This window comes from Prosopis cineraria, unplaced genomic scaffold (genome assembly GCF_029017545.1).
Source record: "Prosopis cineraria cultivar Desert tree isolate PC_DT_omini unplaced genomic scaffold, ASM2901754v1 PC14, whole genome shotgun sequence".
NCBI classification, from domain to species: Eukaryota; Viridiplantae; Streptophyta; class Magnoliopsida; order Fabales; family Fabaceae; genus Prosopis; species Prosopis cineraria.
This window is the reverse complement of record NW_026555345.1, coordinates 31,127,945-31,146,660: the sequence shown is the minus strand read 5'-3', so window position 1 is coordinate 31,146,660 and position 18,716 is coordinate 31,127,945. Positions and strand designations below refer to the sequence as shown.

General features: G+C 35.0%; 3 protein-coding genes across 4 annotated transcripts; 1 reads left to right on the top strand and 2 right to left on the bottom strand.

Annotated features, from left to right (window-relative positions):
• Positions 1-146: 146 nt before the first annotated feature.
• Positions 147-1,502, bottom strand: LOC129292882 (peroxidase 65-like). The gene has a single exon (XM_054930558.1). It carries the CDS (start codon positions 1,415-1,417, stop codon positions 434-436), a length of 984 nt encoding a protein of 327 aa, XP_054786533.1. The 5' UTR covers positions 1,418-1,502; the 3' UTR covers positions 147-433.
• A 4,578-nt stretch (positions 1,503-6,080) lies between these two features.
• On the top strand, positions 6,081-6,539 carry LOC129292490 (glycine-rich cell wall structural protein 2-like). Its single transcript, XM_054930040.1, has one exon. It carries the CDS (start codon positions 6,081-6,083, stop codon positions 6,537-6,539), a length of 459 nt encoding a protein of 152 aa, XP_054786015.1.
• A 4,955-nt stretch (positions 6,540-11,494) lies between these two features.
• Positions 11,495-18,084, bottom strand: LOC129292272 (protein BTR1-like). Of its 2 annotated transcripts, none has more exons than XM_054929848.1 (9): positions 17,833-18,084; positions 17,618-17,735; positions 17,191-17,429; positions 16,992-17,098; positions 16,427-16,620; positions 13,889-14,013; positions 12,683-12,778; positions 12,536-12,597; positions 11,495-11,971 (listed from the first exon to the last, which is right to left on the bottom strand). In XM_054929848.1, the coding sequence occupies exons 2-9, from the start codon at positions 17,706-17,708 to the stop codon at positions 11,875-11,877; spliced, it is 1,011 nt and encodes a 336-aa protein (XP_054785823.1). In that variant the 5' UTR covers positions 17,709-17,735; positions 17,833-18,084; the 3' UTR covers positions 11,495-11,874. The 2 variants fall into 2 exon arrangements, with proteins under 2 accessions (XP_054785823.1, XP_054785822.1); XM_054929847.1 differs by having other exon boundaries at positions 17,878-18,082.
• Positions 18,085-18,716: the final 632 nt, after the last annotated feature.

Genomic DNA, 18,716 nt, shown 5'->3' with positions numbered 1-18,716 from the left:
ATAACTACGGTGGTACTTGTCCTTTTAGTCATCATCTCAACTGTGCATGTGATTTGTGCCATAATTGATCCTATGATGTAGAATTTGATTTTAATGCTACCGCAAGTAATATATGTGGGTCTTTAATTTGTTTTAAGCTACAAGTATAAACAGTGACATACAGTATAGGTTAATTAATGTAATCCATCCACTGCCATGGGTAAATCTCGTATTATAGTATATATTATATGCTCAGGGATAAATTGGCAGGAATCACCCCTTTTGTTCTCATTTTCAGATGAAGCAAAAGATCACAATCCAAACATCGATCGATCCCTTTGAAGGTGGCTCTCTCTCACATATGGAAAATATATACCCATGTATGGCCGTCTCTGATCTATATATAATATATAGCCTCAAGCGTTTGAAACAAAGCGGTTCATGCAGTCCCTCTCTACATCTGAAGATTGTTGAACTGGTCACACCTCAGCCTCACCTCTCCCTTCCGGCCGGTCTTCACTTGGTGCGTGGAAAGCCTCTGCATGGCGGCAGCGAAATCCTGGAAGAACGCGGTCTGGTTTTGGGCGTACACCTCCACTATTGGCCTGGTTCTCGGGTCCACGCTCATCAGGTAGTCCGTTGACAAAAGGCCCAGCCCGTTCAGAATATTTTGGTAATACGCGTTGTCGAACTTGCTGGGCGACCTCACGTCGTTGAAGGCCGCGATGCCCGAGTCCTGGGTGTAGTTCTCGCACAGCTTCTTCAATCCAGCCACCAGCTTCGGGTTCATGGTGGGGTCCACGTCCGACGAGGCGCTGAAATTGTAGATCCTGCGGCTGAACTCCTTGCAGTGCGTGAAGCCTATGGTGTGAGCCCCCGTGAGAGCCACCATCTCCCTGATACTGAATCCTTTGGAAGTGAATTGGAACATGATCTGGTCCATGGACATGTCCGTCTCCGGAAGCCTCTCTGCCGGCCTGGAGATGTTGGAGACCAGGCTGTCCTTCCGCCCAAGAGTAACGTCGTAGTAGGGACCCCCGACCATCTTGACCAAGTCCCGGGTGGTCTGGGCGACGATGTCGGAGCAGGAGACGACGCCGGGGCAAGTGAGCTCGAGGGAGTTCTTAATTTTGGTGACGAGGTCGAAGGCGTCTCCGGAGAGGGAGAGGTTGGGGAGGGCGTCACGCTCGCCCTTGGCGTAGGAGTTGGAGGAGATGAGAAGGGAGGCATCGCAGCCATCGGTGAAGCAGTCGTGGAAGAAGAGGCGGAGGACGCCGGCGGCGGTGGCGGGGACGGCGGTCTGCTTGGTAAAGACGTTGTCCCGGACGACGGAAGGGAAGGAAGGGCAAGTGAAGGCGTAATAGTCGAGGGAGAGATGGGAGCGGGAGGAAGCAAAGGGAAGAGAGAGGAAGAGGAAGAGGAAGAAGGGGAGAGCCATGGAGGCCGGGGAGGAAGAAGCAAGAGAGCTCTGCTTTCTTCCTCGGGGGGGGGGGGGGATGGCGGGAGAACGATGCAGAAGGGAGTTGTTTGAAGATAATGGAGGCCCTCGCAAAAATGGAAAACCCGAGCCCTTTCAACCGCGCTTCTCTTCATTTTTAGCCCTTTCTTCCGATTCCCGTGCTGTGCCCCCTTCCTATTTTTTGCATGCTTGGCCGTTTTCCCCGCTATTCTTTTTTTTTTTTTCTTTTTTTTTTAATATAAACAAACTGAGCTCGAACCCATCACTTATACAGTAATTCCCCTTGGTCCATAGATTGTATATTCTAATTCAAATCAACTAAGATGCGGCTTATCTTGGGTTGATATCAATAATTGTCGTTGACTTTAGATCAGCAAGGATACACATAACATAAACAACTCTTTGACCGTGAAAAAGCCAACCTCATTGACCAATTAACATTGGACGTGCGTGCGTACGCTCGTTCCCCTGTGCTGCTTTGTGTCGCCCACTTCTGCATTTGTTCCACCAAACGCCAAAAATTTAACATGTCTCCACTGCTAAATATAATTTTAATTTGTATATAAAACTCATCCACGTGTTGGGAGATCCACTTTAGTTCCTAATAATCCTGTTCATGATGTTGGATACAATTTTGCTGTTAAAATCTGAATTATAATTTGTCAAAATTTAAACTACGTACAACTTGTTAAAAGGATGATGAGTTCTTTTTCTAAATAGGCAAGGTATTTTCATCATTTCTCATGTAAGGTTATTTTTCATTTAAATTCTCCAGTTCTCGGGCTAAAAAAAAATTATAACTAGATCTCACACAAAAAAAAAATTATTGCAAAGTCCATTGACAATTAAATTAAATTGCATGAAATCTCATGTAAGGTTATTTTTCATTTGTGTTGTGTTACAATGCAATTTAATTTAATTGTCAATGGACCTTATAATAATTAATTTTTTTGTATGAAATTTTAATGTAATTCTCCCAAAAAAAATCTCTTAGTGATGAAATATAGGATAATGATTAATTAGAATAATTATGATTTATTTAAGATATTAGAATTAGCTATTATGAATATTTAAATAACGATATTATACATTATAATAAGGATTTATTATTTATTTTATTGTTATCTTAGAAATTAGTATTTTAATATTAGATTTAGATTTAGGACTTGAAATTTGAATTTAACTTTTTATTATTTAATTATTTTAAGAGTTCTATAAATAGAGTTAGGTTTTTTATTTGTATTCAGTTTTGAATATTATTAAATAAGAGTTTTCAAGAGTTTTGGTATTCGCCCTCCTTCTTTCTCTCTCCCCCTCCTTTTTTCTTTCTCTCTCTTCCCCTCTCCATTTCCATTTTCCATCAATTTTGTACCAGAGCTTGCTTCCACCTCCCTTCCTTGTGTTGTTTTTCTTGTTGAGATCCATAAAATAACTCAAACCTTCCCTAAAGCTACATATATTATCATATAAAATATTTGAAAGATAATTTTCAATCTATATATTCATGATTTTATATGAAATATTACCATGAATGCCCATACAGGGAGTGTCAAAATTATTATGGCACCCCACCTTGACATGTTGGGCATCCACAATACTATCACGATCCATAGAGGCTACTAGAGGAGAATAATTGAAGAACGATGCTATTACTAGTATGCATATGACCAATGGTGTGGTTATGAAACACGTCGCAAGTTTGAATATGCACAACAAATTGTTAAGGAAAAAAGTTTCGATGTTAAATTAGAAAGGTGAATAGTTGAAGTCAAACGTTGCAATGCTAAATCCAACGCTAAATTAAAATGTCAAATTCCAAAAGGTATGCGTCTAATTGAGAAAATAAAGAGGAGTTTCCAACATATTATGGAGTCACTAAGTAACTAAAATCTACCTAGTGAGCAGATAGATGTTGAAACTCCAACACTAGAATCAAAAGGGTCTACTAGAACTCTTATGGAACCTAATCATGAAAATGATTTGTTGACCCCAACACCTTTACCTTCACAGGCTCCATTAAAAGTTCCTCTACCTATCATACAAGTGCCATATTCTGATATTCTCAAGTTGTGATCAGTCAAAATCAACATTGCCTTACTACAAGTTCACCTCTTTTACAAATTGTACCTACCAAGAATGTCATGTCACTTAACATGAAGCTTCAACATTATCTTGTCTGCTAGGAAAGTTTTCTAGAGATTCCAAATAATCGATATCGTCTTCCACATGATGCAGTTCATTACTACCTCACTTGCTGGAAAAGATTTTTAAATTTATGCACGTGGATGAAATTTTATCCTACATGTCCCTTCCCAACTAATTTGTGCTTCAATTTTAACTTGTCAAGAAACGAGTTCTTCAAGCGGAAGAAAAATGATGGAAAAAGGGATAATGATTAATTATGATAATTATGACTTATCTAAGATATTATGATTATTCATTAGGGATATTTAAATAAGGATATTTATCCATTAGAATAAGATTTTATTGTTTATTTTATTATTATCTTAGATATCAATATTTTAATATTATATTTAGATTTAGGATTTGATATTTTAATTTAACTTATTATTATTTTATTATTTTAAGAGTCCTATAAATAAAGTTAAATTTTTAATTTGTATTCAATTTTGAATATTGTTGAATAAGAGTTTTCGAGAATTTTGATATTCTCCCCTTCTTTCTCTCTCCCCCTCCTTTCTCTTTCTCTCTTTTCCCTCTCCTTTGCCTATTTTTGCATTACCTAGTCTTGTGGATTAATTTTAAATTTCTTTAATCCTTTTTTTGGCAATTAAATCCTTCTTGTGAGGCTTAAATGATATTTTTTGCAAGATGAGCGGTTGAGCGATTGATTTTGTAGGTCACATTGTATTGAACCATTATAAGTGTTGGATTAATTAGAGTGATTAGTGTCATTCACTTAATTGTTGATGACCCTGAAATTTATACAAAATATGTCACATTTTATTATAGGTCAGGGGGTTATATCCTACTTCAAGAGAGAGGTTAACAAAGATCCTCACTTCATGTTTGACTTCAAAGTGGTTTTGAAGTTTGAAGTTTGGTATAAATAATCCTTTAAGTAAAAGATTATATGTTGTAATGTTCAATAATCATAATCAAGAATGTGTTCATTTTCTTCTCTCTATTCAATTCTTTGTAATCTCAACCATAAACATACAAAATCATTGTAAAATCCGAGCTAGTTGATTAAGATAAGAATGCATGTATGAGAGAAAGGTGCATTACAAGAATTGAAAATTAGACTTGAAGATGTTGATGTCTTGGCTTCCTTTTATTTGTAGCTGCAGGTAGAACTCGGCCATGACGATGGGGATGTGTATATCTTTCTTATTGATATGTCGTCATGATATAAAAAGGCATGCAAGATAAATGTGTTACATATAAAAAGTCTGAGGAGATTATATAAAAACGTGTGAATAATGATAAATGTCATGATATGATTAAGGCATGCAAATTAAACCGTGTGAATAATGATATAAAAAGGAATGCAAGATAAATGTTACATATATATATATATTTAGCCATTATATAAGATTAATATTAGTGCAGATAAAAATTAACGAAAAAAAGAATTGGAAGAATCAGGAAATAAGAAAGTCTTAGGAGTATTATCCTGGCCCTGGATGTAAGAAACAAAAGGCCCTGAATGATTGAATCATTCGTTTTGTAGCGCGGTGAGAGTGGGGAGGCGTGCATGAGAAGCAAATTAAGTACCATCCAACTACAACCCCACTGAGAATGAGAGGCATATCTAAATTATACAAATTCTATCCAACACTGCCCAGGTGTGATACCCTCATCGCCACCTGTCCGGTCTTGCTTTATACGCAGACTCACCTTTTTAAAAAAACATTTCCTTTGTATTTCTCATTTTTGGATATGAAATATAATACCACTGTTATTTTTTCACTTGAAACAGTCAATCATCGAAAATGGGAGACAGCTAGAGAGCTGATTCCTCACCCAATTCAGCCTACTCAGAACCCTTTTTATTCAAAAATAAAAAATAATTTTTATCATTGTATTGTTCATATCCTAGGTAATAGTACGTTTTCCACATGTGATTCCGAGTAATTAATGTATGGTCTCGCCATTATACATAAAACATTCAACGTGTCATCTTTCAACACGAGAAAAATGGAAAATTGAGTGAAGAATTGACCATCAGTTTAATTATGTATTCCACGCTGCCAGTCAGCCGGAGTGATTTGCAAGTATTCCTTAATTCCATGGACGCCAAGTAAATTTAGTGCGGCAAACAATGCACCACAATCAATGGTGGACGTGGTGATAAATTGGAGAGGTGTTGAATTTGGAGGATTGAGGAGATCATTTAAATAAATTAATTGAGTGCAGCACTGAGTGATGGTGGCTGTCAAATGAAAAGAAGCTAGGCATGTCGAAAGTGGAAGTATGAACACGAAGCCTTCATAATAGGCAGCACCACACCAACCACACTAATAAGCCCAGGGAAGGTACCAGAATCAATCAGTGGATGCATGCATGTCGTCACTTCACAATGCCTATATATATAGGGGCCATCACCCATCACTTTGTTGCATCCCAGAAACTTGCTCTCGTTCATATATATATATATATATATATATTCTGCTACACCATGTCCACCTCTAAGCTCATTGCCACTTCCTTCATTGTTTTGCTTCTCTTCCACCTCGCTTTTGCTGCTAGACTAGTTCCCCATGGCTTGTTTCCCAGAGGTGGGGGTGGCGGAGGAGGAGGAGGAGGGGGAGGGGGTGGTGGCTCTGGGGGTTCCGGATATGGATCTGGATACGGGTCGGGATATGGGTCTGGCTATGGGTCTGGCGGTGCAAATGGTGGCGGTGGGGGCGGTGGGGGCGGCAGGGGTGGAGGTGGCGGCGGTGGTTCTGGGGGTTCTGGTTATGGCTCTGGCTATGGCTACGGTGAAGGAGGTGGCTACGGAGAAGGGGGCGGAGGCAGAGGAGGTGGCGGGGGCAGCGGTGGCGGCGGCGGAGGAGGGGGAGGAGCAGGTAGATATGGTAGTGGCTCCGGCTATGGTTCAGGGTATGGCGGTGGCTACGGTGGCGGCGGTGATTGACTGCCTTAGGAGCGTGTCTAAATTTTAATTATATGAAAATAACTGGCATGAGCCTAGCTAGGGTAAGGTAGAGCTTGGAATGTTTGCTGGAGTGTGTGTGATTTGAGGAATAAAAAAATTGCAGTCTGAATTCACCATCCTGCAGATTTCATTCCATGCATGGTGGTGCTGAAACGCCTGCAAGATAGCATCATTTCTTGTATATTTACTCTCATATATATATATATATATATATATTGCCCTCCCAATTATTATTGTTATCATCGTGTATTAATTTGTTGTACCATTCCCTCAGTTTTATTTTATAATTAATTAATTTTACACGTTACTTATATATGTCTCTGAACCTTGACATTATTACATTAATAACGACATCGGGCCTGCCTCATTCGGTCAATAGGCTCACATGACTATAAAGATTTAAGATTTAGGGAAAAAGACATGGGAAATTATTTTTATAAAAGAGGTCAGCGTATGGAGCGATATAGCATACATAAATGATAAATGCCATTACCTTTCGATCTTTAATTTACCATGCGATCATAAAATAGCAGCACGTGCAATGCGCAATGGAGTTGATTTTAAAATAAATTTAAATGCATGAGATTTGAACAAAATAAAAGGCCCGTGGTGAGGCCAATATTACATGTGAATGCAACTTTTTCGGATGTGTGAACAGTAAGTTTGCAATAACGTCCTTTTTTAAAAAAAATTGATTATTGGTTCCTAATAATTTAAAAAAAAAAAGTAATAGAAAGGATTCTCTTCGTATTACAGTAATGTTATGATATATGATTTCTCTTAAGTTATTATCACCCTTCTCATCGTTGTGGATTATAGGAGATCTGATAGTTGGACAAATTGCGCGTTTATAAATATTTGCTATCGAAATGGTTTACGAATAAATAATTAAACAGCCATACAGGGGGTGGCTTGCGAGTCACAGGACCGCCGCTTTGGGGTAAAAGTATGAAGTGTGTGTATGTGAATGGATTGGATCAGAATTTGGACCTCTCTCTCTGTTTTTTTTTTTTTTGGGGGGGGGGGTTACAGTGGATGTTTTTAGATGTAAAGGAAACAGTGGGCTTTAAGTATCATCCACTACGTTGTCCGTTTTCACAACTGAATTGCGGAAAGTGTTGGAATAATTTTTACCACAATTATGGTTTCAGTTCATGTTATCGATATCTCATGATTCCAGTATATACCTAACTTTAGCAGACAATTTATGCAACGTAAATATGAGTTTGATTGCAAGAACAATGATTACAAGACGTGAGAAATGACATTGATAGTCTTTAGGGATGGTCCCAAGTCTCAATCTCCATTTTGCTGCTGTTTTGTACCTCCCAAAATATTCTTATAATTAATAATCATGAAATTAATCTCTTAATAAATCTGAACATTATTTAAAAGGTTGTCATCTCCCAAGCGAAGTTTTCCATACATCCTTCAAGAAATTGAACTTTAGAATTTAAAGGGCCCAAACTGTTAATCGTACATGACAGTTAAAAATGTAAAAAAGAATTCGAGTTCCTGCTGTTACCTTGTCATTACCCATACGCTTCATTTTATCCTGTTAATGGGCGTCTTCTTCCCATTCTTCCTGTGGGCTCTACCCCCTTGCTTTTCCCTATCTGCCCCTTTACTAGACTTGAGCCTAGTTTGGTCCGTGGCCCAATAGAATAACACATCATGGATATGTTTGTCATTGCTTGGTTAATTGGTCAAAATAAGAACAAACGTTAAATATGAATACTTCTTCTAACAATAAAAATTCAACATTAATTCATCACTTATGAATGACTAGTAAAGCATCATGGACATGGTAACTCTATTTGCTACTTATGTATTGTTAAGATTAAGACTCAAAATTCTATACTCTAAATTAGCATGGGTACATCGGAGTAAAAGATGGATGCCTAGCTTCATCGAAATCCCACTCCTCTTCCTCTTGATCATAATCATCCTCATAGTTTCCTCACCTCATTTAGGATCTATACTTTCTCAAGGAATTTTTTTGTCAGATAAAATCTTTTTTTTTTTTTACTTTTTCTATCACATACTCATGTCAGAGTCTCCCTCGCACTGATCATGTTTAATTAAGCTATAATAATCTGATATTATATTTTTCTATATAGTCTTGTTACCATTAATGGCTAAAGTATACTTTTAATCCTCTAATTTTATATAAGGTTTTAATTTGATCATTTAATTTTATAAAGTATATTTTTAATTCTTTAACCCTAATATTATTAGTTTTAAATGATTATTTTTTATGAATCATTATTATTTAGAAAAAAATTAAATTTAATATATCAATATTTGAGAAATATTTTATTAATATTTAAATAACAGTGTTAAAATTAAAAAACTACAAAAATATTTTTTAAAATTAAGAGACTAAAATGAAACATTGTGTAAAATTAAAAGATTAAATATATACTTTAACCTACTGTTAATTTAATTGTATGACTTAAACAATCCTCTTTAATTTTGTTCTATTCGGAATCATCAATATATTATTAATAAATAAAAATTATACTGCTAATTTGATTGTATGACTTAAACAACCGTCTTTAATTTTGTTCCATTCGGAATCATCAATATATTATTAATAAATAAAAATTTACAATAAGTTACATTATCGACAAGTCATCACTGTCAATTCCTACTTCATAGTCCATGTAAGACATGGACAGATTTTGACTAATTTTTAGAAAATAACAAATACTTAAAGTCCATGTTTTACTAGAGGCATTGCATTTATACAAGGGAAGCTTTTAGGATGAGCCTACCTTGACGACGAAACTCGAAGTTCAATGAGCATCACCCTGCCAAAAATTAGATTAGGTACTGGAGAGACGCGTTCGGGAAAATCTAACCTCTTAAGGTATTTTGTCTAGCAAAAAAGAAAAAACTCTTAAGATGTTTTGGGATTATAATTCATCGTTATAACAATGATCTCCGAATCATAGATATGAGTGGTCTTAAGACTTTACTCTCTACTCTAAAATAGGCTCAATACTAGGAAGTCACAAATTATGTCTCATGCTTTGATGAGTTTCTTTAAGTATGTTTGAGTTTTCAGTTTTAAGATTGCATGCGTGAACCAAAAGGAAGCACGTGCGTTTATTTGAAAAATAATGAAAAAAGAAAAAAAATTATCATTATAAAATATAAAATTTATAACAAATCACATTATTTGTAAGTTATTTGCAGTACGACCATCTTATACTTTATGCAATACACAGGAACCGTGTCTATGTCTACTTATTTTTGAGAAAAGAAGGACAAGAAAAGAGGGGGAGGGGGAATTTCACTGAGAACTCCTTGGCCAAACATAAAAAAAAAAATCCCTTAAATTTTTGAAACCTCATTTTAAATACGGAGTATTGAATTGAAATTAAAATTTAATAAAAAATGATGAGATTGTCCTCATCTCTCTATACGTAATTTAGCTGAAATAGAGTATTCTTTTGCCTTAGAGAGTCGCCAATTCGAGTGATGGCACTACTCTTAGTTCAGACAAGCTATGCAAGTCGCCAATCCAACAATGAAGCTCCCAATTCAAGAACAATAACAAGATTCAAGCGAACAAGAGTGATCACCTCATCTCTATGCATTTCCAATCATTTCTCTTTTGTTTCATTTTGCCGAGGAGTCTAAGAAAGATGATAAAGAACAAGAGAAAAATTAAAGAAATGAACTAAAAGTTCATTGGACTGTAAATAAAATTTGTTTATTTCCCTACTAAATTTTGTTCATTGTTTATTTCTTTGGAATAGAATCATTGCATTATGTTAACCATATTATAAATCAAAAGTTGAGGAGAAATTCACAATCAAAGGTTGTGTTTTGTTTTTTTAAAGCAGTGTTACAAACAAGTCCATTAGGCAAATGAACAAAGTAGGAAATGAATAACAATCTGCAAACAAATGAACAAAAATATGTTTGAAAGACTTGTTTGTCACCCTAATATGTAAGGTTCATTACCCTATAATAGTTCTTAATTTCCTTACCGCATTTATTCATTACAACACTGACTTGAAAAAAAAAAAATAAGTATTGGTTTCATATGTAAATGACTTATTTGTGATCTTATTATGTGTGTTTATTATCTTATAAATTATTTTTTATTTTCTTACTTCACTTATTCGTTACAACACTAACTTGAAAAAAATTTCATGTGTTGGTTTTATACCAAAATAGTTAATCACGAAAATCAAATTCCCTCCAAAACTCAATCAAGGAGATTCTTGAGTAAAAACTTTGATTCTTGGGTAAAAACTTTGACACAGAGGTGTCATTGACATTCAAATATCCTAGTTTAAGTTTTAGAAAAAAGTTTCAAAAGCTTCATTACATGCATCCTCTAACTTCAAAACCCAATAATTCATGATAACCTCAAGTTAAAAAACATTCTTTTAAATCACAATTAATCAATTACCAACCATACATCTCAAATTTCTATCTTCACCTTTTCTTAAATCTTACTGCTAGCCAAGAAATATTCAAAGCTTTAACTACTTAAGATTATCAAGCATACATTTGATTTTAGATTCAAAGTGCAAAGAGACAAGAACAATCTTGTCATTTCCCTCTTAAACTTAATTTCAATTAAATATCCCAAACTTATGGTGAGATTTCAAAAATTCAAGATCTTTCTTTTTTATTATGTCTAGACAAATAGTCCTCAGTAAAATTTTCCCAAAACCAAAAAAAAAAAAGAGTTGACATCTTAAAAACTGTAACGGTCCCAAGAAAGCGAACTTTGATTGCTTGTAAATGCTTGATTCACAAGAAAATGCCTCTTATTCTTCAGCCTTTTATGAAGAATTTGTCCATTATTCTTCAAGCTTCAGTTAAATATAGGCCATCAAGGGGAAATATTCAAATAATAACTACCGCAAAAAATAAATAATCTTCAGATCCTATCTCAAACCTCAAACCAGTGAAAAAAGGTACATTTTGGACTCATTAGCTACTTTCACTTCCAACATTTAGTAAAATGAAAGGCAATAAAGATACACTTCTACTTGCTACATTTGATTAAGCACTAACGGCCTTCCCGAAGGATCTTATACTCCGTTCTGAAAAGAATTCCTGTAAGATCGCTCTCACTAGAACAAAAAAGAAAAAGAAAAGAAAAAAAAAGAAAAGACAGATGCTGCCCCGTCTCCCCCTCTAACAACATTCAGACCTCTCAACGCATCACTTGTATGGCATTTACGTAAATAAATCTTTAAAAAAAAAAAAAAGATAAGAAATTAGAAGGCAGGTTCAAGTCACCAAGCATCCCAACACTAGACAAGGGTGCTTCTTCGAACGTAAACTACTCCATTGCCCTCTCCTCAGCATAAGCAACCTTCTGCATTATCATAGTTTCAGCTGTTCGTATGGCTCTCTGTGATCCGGTTATCGTAACTTTCCTATATAATGAAGATAAAAGAACATCTCAACGTTTTGGTAATCCACCAAAAAAAAAAAAAGTAAATTACATTATCCTCTCATTTTTCTGAAATTACAGATTCATCTCTTCTATTTTTTAAAACTAATAAAAACATCTATCCCGAAAAATTATACAGATTTCTCTATTTTCAAAAGTTATATAAACCTCTTCTGAGATAAAAAGTAAATAAAACAAAACACCCTTGAAGTTTTCAGAAGTACACAAAACTTCCCCTAAAAGTAAAAAGAGTATCTTTGTAATTTAAGAAAAGATCAAGAAAGGTTTATGTTATTTATTTTTTATTTTAAGGGGAGATTAATATGCATTTTGAAAATAGAGCATTCTATAATTTAAAAATTTTCAAGGGAAGTCCAGTATATTTTTTTTTCAAAGAAGTTTGTATAAATGAAGAAAATAAACAGTAAATATTTATAATGTCCAACAAAGCTCGAAATAAGCATGTGACATTTACTCAAAATACATATAAAGCCATGGAAATCTAAATGGTAGAAAATCTTCAAGGAAAATAAATTCCTTTTCATACCTATCATTTGTTCCAGATAGGAAATCACCCCTGTCTGATATCTTAATCCTTGCCCCACTAACCTGAGAAAGTGAAATGAGTTTAGTTTCTCACAAAAAGCATCAAGTAATCACATACGACCAAATAATAATTTAACATTAGAAAAACCTGACTAATTTCCATTATATTCCTTCCACCACGACCAACAACCAACCCTATATGGCCATCTGCAACGCCGATGGTCAGTGATTTACTCAGCTCCTCCTGGAAAACAACAGAAGACCAATTGTCAGTTCAATTTTAGAGAGCAAGTCACATTTACATCTAGAGGAAGCAAGCATTTAGACAGAGAAGATCTAGTCAACTTGTCATCTGCTATTGACATAAAACAAACATGAAAGCGTATAGGCAGAGCCATTGTCTTGTAAAAAATTGATAAACAAAAAATTCAATCCCTACCTCAAACTAGTCACCTGAGCTAATAAGGGTGGGCAATGGTGTGAGTAAATTTAAGGTTCCCTCCTGATGTTTGGGGGAAATCCTCAAACTTGAAATTTACTTTTTTACTGATTTGGCAAATCACAACCCATATTCTTTAAGGACTCTAATATCAAAAATACTGCCTTAGAAATTTGGAGTCGATCAAGTTGAGCAGCATTTCAATATATTTGTAAGATTACACCCCCCACATGCTCAGCCAGATTAAACAGGTCTTCTTTACTATGTGAAGAAATATTCCCCAGGTTTGATACTAGAAACATACAACCGTGATGTCTAATTGCTACTCATGTCTTTAATTAGCAGTGATAGGCAAGCATTTTCCCGTAAAGGCATATCACGGTCCATTTTTCTCATCGGTAATCACATTGCTTCTATTTTGTAGATTGACAAAACCATGCATTTCTTTCCTGGAAAAAATACAATTAAATCAAACCACCAACTCTTACTATTTTATAGAGTTCTGACCAATAGAATACAAATTTATATTATCATAAATAGCAGTGACTATATCATTTAATTTCTTATCTTGCTGTTTATGTGGTCATAAAGTTGGTGACTGTTCAAATAAATTTATTTAAAAAATAAATAAAAGTCCTCTTGATTTTTTTCATAAATTATAGGGCCAGCAAAGCTTGGTTTACCAAATGTCATTATCATGGATACTGATTCATATATAAATAGTCCTAGAATAATTATGCATGACTCCATCCAGGATAATAAGCCACAAAGGATTAGTTAGTGGCGGGGAAGAAAACTATATTTGAGGATAGCAACACTTGAGTTGACATTCCAGTTTCAACTTTCTCAACATATTGAAATTAAGCAAATCATAAAATCAGGAGTTAAAATTGAAATTGACGGAATGAGGATAACCTTGATCTCCTGGAACTTCTTTCCAGCACCATTTGGTCGATAATTTGTTGCATTGTATGCTGCTGCTGGGACAGAAGGAAGCACATAGGCATATGGAACACCATGATATCCGGAAAAGACAACACCTAAAGTCCAAGTTAAGTGGGCATACTAAGCATCAAAATCAGCACTTACAAACAATTGTTCTTTTCCCATAAGTTGCTCACAAATAAATTAAAATACAGAACAAGGATAAATAAATATTGATTAGACCACCATCCTGTAATCTTCATTAAAATGGAGAACCCCAAAAATTGATAATCATTAAATTCTTAAAACAACTTTCCTCATAAACAAGCTAACTAGCAGTGGAATTGTAATGCTGTGGCTGCTTAAGTTTCCAAAAATGTCAAAATTCACCCTTTTATGTTATATGACATTTGAATACAGAGAAATAGATGGAGAAAGATAACGTAAAAGAAATGTAAAGTGCAATAAGAGATTAAGTATACATAACTTAGAATCACACTGGGAAGGCCCCAATCTATCAGTGAATAGTTGCAAGTAAATTTCATTTGAAGAAGCTATGAGCAATTCAACATTGAGAAGGGAAACGAAACCTCAATGCTACATAGTACAAACATTTTAACATTAATCTGCTACCCGATTCAGCCCAGTACACTCTACTGTACAAATAAAAGTCATAGAAATTATGTTTTTCAAGTTTTACTGTAGAGAAGATCATTCCAAGAAATGATGAACACAGATCAAGACAAGGATCTAAGCTCAATTTTTTGAAAAATGTGTTCCTTCTAGCAACTAGATCGTGCTTAATGTTTGTATGGTGATAAATGTAGATTTTGTTCAAACCTTGAAAAAGAAATCATAAAAATTAAACAATGATAGGGTCTAGATGCAGGGGACTGGAAAATACATTCACTCCAACACCTACAATAAAAAGGCAGGATCCATTACCAGAACACTCCCATTGCCATTAATTGTTACCATCATAAACAATAACACCAAGTCATTGCAACAAAGTATAAAGCATATAGAAAAGGAATACTGTTAGGGGAAATTTCTAAGTTCAACGATCAAAGCCTGATGCCTAAACGTGATTCTGAACAAATAAAGTAATATATTAATATTTATTCACGTTTGGGATCCTATGGTGGAAATAATATTCAACTATTTATTCATCATAAAATTTGAAACAAAACTGCAACACTCAAAAACTCCGAACAAGATACTTATTAGTGACTTTTTCCCCCAAGCCAACACTAACTAGTGATTTTGAAATCCTATAAAATGAATCCTTCAAGAAGACAAGTAGAAATTTTCATATTTATAAAACTATTTTATATGAACGAAAGGGATTTTTGGTTCTTGTCATTTTCAAGTTTACTCAGGTGACATTGTTCTTCTCTAGTACAGAGCAGGCTAACATGGACAACTATGGTTGCTTATAACCTGTTTCAATTATAGAATTTGAATTATTCACAAGTGAAATATGGTGACAAGATGCGTACTAAGAAATAACACTCTAACATGACGTGAAGACATGACACATAGTGAGTTAATGAAATTCATAGGTCATCATATCTCAGACCAAAACTTATAACCAAAAGATAAACTAACTTTTCTGATGGAATCCATATATCACTTTGTTAACCAGCTTGATGTGAACTATAAATGTTAATACTACATAGCCTTTTAAAAATTGGACAAGCATGGAGCTTCCACATTTTGCAGGGGGAAATAGCTAAGTCAATCAGACAGCTACAAATCATAGCATCCATAAACCATTTATTATAATAGATTTAACTTTCATCTATTGAACATGCTCTTGTCTAGCTCTTGATTTACCAACCAAAAACAAAAACAGGATCAGTCTGATGATAGTCCTCAGATGTTAAGCTTTAAATTCTGTCTCATTAAACCTGTAATATAATCTTCCCTCATGCTCCATTACATCATATCTAGCTCTTGATTGACATGCTACATATTTTATACCTTCTTAATTCTTCAAAGCATAAGCGAATGAAACCAATTTCAAAAAGGAAAGTAGGGAGGCAAGAGGGAGAGCAATGGAAGAACCAGGCTTCATATTGTATTATAAACTGGCCTGACTTGTTCATAATATACCATGACAGGCATGCTATTCGCTTTACTAACTGCTACATGTTGAGGTATGCTATGCAGGGCATTAGGAAACTAAACAACATCATTAAATCCTAAGAATTGATAAGAGTAAATATTCACATAATCCGTATGCATTAACAACTAAATGAGGAAGCACAAAGATATCATATATGCATAGGATAAGATCCATTGACTAGATGGAAACATTATTATTAACTTTGAGAAATTAATTTATGTTCTTTGTACATTCCATAAGATTATGTTCCCGGCTGTATCTCTGGGGGCCCATTGGCTTGCGCAATAGGATATCTAAAACGTAAAGGTCATTACATGAATACCACAAAATAGTGAGGCTACAGTAGCTACAAGCAAGAATGGATTAACTGATGTTTCCAGGAATTAATTAGTAACACAAACCTGAATATGAGAATGGAGAGTTCATGGACTCAGAATAATAAGGATCTTCAGCTAGCTTAGAAACAATTAACTCAAGTGCACGCATTTGCTCATCCAGAGCTCCTATCAGTGTCACTAGCCTATCATTCAATCCATAATAATTATTATCTTGTGGAGAGATCTTAATGCTAGCTTGAGAGTCTTCAATAAACGACCTGCTCAAAAGCATGGAAACATACAAGCTAAGCTTTTCATACCCATCCATAAATCCATAAATGATGTAAATATGCCGAGAAAGGTTGTGCAAAATGAAATTATAACTGGACAAACAAATAACATATCCTATTTTTTCTGGGGAAGTTGGTAGAATATAAAATGGGACACAAAACAAACCCATAGATATAATTGAAAAGAAATAGTCATTCATTCAAAAAAATTCACGACAATAATCTTTTGAACTTGCCTAAGATAAGTTCTAAAAATAATAATAATAATAATAACAATAACAACAACAGAAGATATTTCGTAAACATGAAGTTGAAAAGCAAATAAGCCCCAAAAGTTGGCAAAATAAAAGTTCTCACACCTAATGGTAGCGCCTCCCTTGCCAATTATTCCACCACAAGAGCTGTTAGGGACAATGAGTCTCAATTTTATTTTCGGATCAGCAGTATTCTCGTCTTCAGTATGAAGCTGATGACAAAAGACAAATAAATTCCAGAAGTTTACCAGACATTTTGTCATTTAGTAAATAACTAAATCCACATCATAGAAATTGTGTTCACCTCACTCAGCAACTTAGAAAGAATGAGTTCAACAGCTTTTAGTAACTCATTTATTGCCCCAGAAACCATGATAATCCTGTCTGTAGTCCCAGGAAAGAACTCATGATTGCGTGATAACTGAATTCGTGCTCCAGATTGTGATTGAAAATCAGTGATGGTTGAACCACCCTTTCCAATGACAGAACCAGCTGCAGCATTGGATACAAGAAACCTAACACATGTTGACTTCTCCACGGAATCTGGCAATAGCAAACATAATGCAGAAGTAAAGATTCTTTACAACAGGCGGGTCAAGAATTGCAACTAGGAGGCACCAGCACTATCTAAGCCCCACCGCAAGAAAGAAAGCAGTAAATAAAACAATGCTCCGTCATATCCCTTTACAGAACCATAAACTAAACCAGAAGAAGGAGATCGGATTAGATACCAGGGGAAGGAGAATTAGGCCGTGGCGAAGCAGGTTTCCGAGGACCGGGTCCCTCTGGAGACGACATGTAGGAAGACTCGGTCGACTCCATTAACGTTCAATGTATTTTTCCTTCGTTCTGGAGAAAGAGAGGGAGAAGAACCAAAACATCAGTGAAGGAAAATTAGAGGGGAGAGGACAGCTGCGCGGAAAAAGCAGAAATTCAAAAATTTTACAGGGAATCGCAAGAGTGAAGATGGCGAAGGTGGGAAAGAGGATACCGAAACGAGTGGGAGGGATTGAGACTTGAGGGCAACGCCTACAGGTTCGTTCAGAGGGAGAGAAGAGGGAGAGGGAGTGCTACATATCCAAGTCTGCGGGTGTGCGTGCGTCTGAGCTGGTGGTGGTGTTGGCCTGAGCGTGATTACCGCCTCTCCTGGACTTATTTACTGTTACTGCTCTTCCAACACGTTCCCGCATCTTCTCCATGTTTGCAACACCCGGGACCCTGGTTAAATTGTATTTAACTTTCACAAGTCATTTCGTCATTATACTACACAGCTATTTCTCATTTTGGATCCAGCTAAATTGTAAGGGAGAATGACATCCTGGACTCTATAAAACTATTAATTATAATTAAAAATTTTAAATTATTAAAATTTTAATAATAGATCATGAATCTTATTTAAAATAAAAAATATGAGTTTAAATTTTTTTTTAAGAAAAAAAGACACAACTAATATTATTATTATAGTTTTGGATTAAAATCAATTGTAAAGTTAAACAAGTTGAATTTTAAAAATTGACAACTTATTTATGCATGAACAAATTATATTCACACATTTATATTCACACACACCACACACACACACACACAACACACACACACACACACACACACACATATATTTCATTTAGTATAATATTAATAACCTGTCAATGTTAAAAAAATAAGTTGCTAAAAAAAATAAGTTAAGTTTTAAAAATTGATAATTTTTTTATGCATGAACAAGTCGTGTTCATACATTTATAAATAATTGTTCGGATATAAATAATAATATGTCTATGATCAATCACAGCCCATAAAAATGCTCGGAGAATAAATTTACAACATATATTG

Coding starts and splice junctions, on each gene's coding strand:
- LOC129292882 (XM_054930558.1), bottom strand. CDS start 1,417: ATGGCTCTCCCCTTCTTCCTCTTCCTCTTCCTCTCTCTTCCCTTTGCT.
- LOC129292490 (XM_054930040.1), top strand. CDS start 6,081: ATGTCCACCTCTAAGCTCATTGCCACTTCCTTCATTGTTTTGCTTCTC.
- LOC129292272 (XM_054929848.1), bottom strand. CDS start 17,708: ATGGAGTCGACCGAGTCTTCCTACATGTCGTCTCCAGAGGGACCCGGT. Junction 14,014..16,426: donor CTCTCCATTCTCATATTCAG/GTTTGTGTTACT, acceptor CTTGGACTTTAG/GTGTTGTCTTTTCCGGATAT. Junction 11,972..12,535: donor CTATCTGGAACAAATGATAG/GTATGAAAAGGA, acceptor TTCATTATATAG/GAAAGTTACGATAACCGGAT.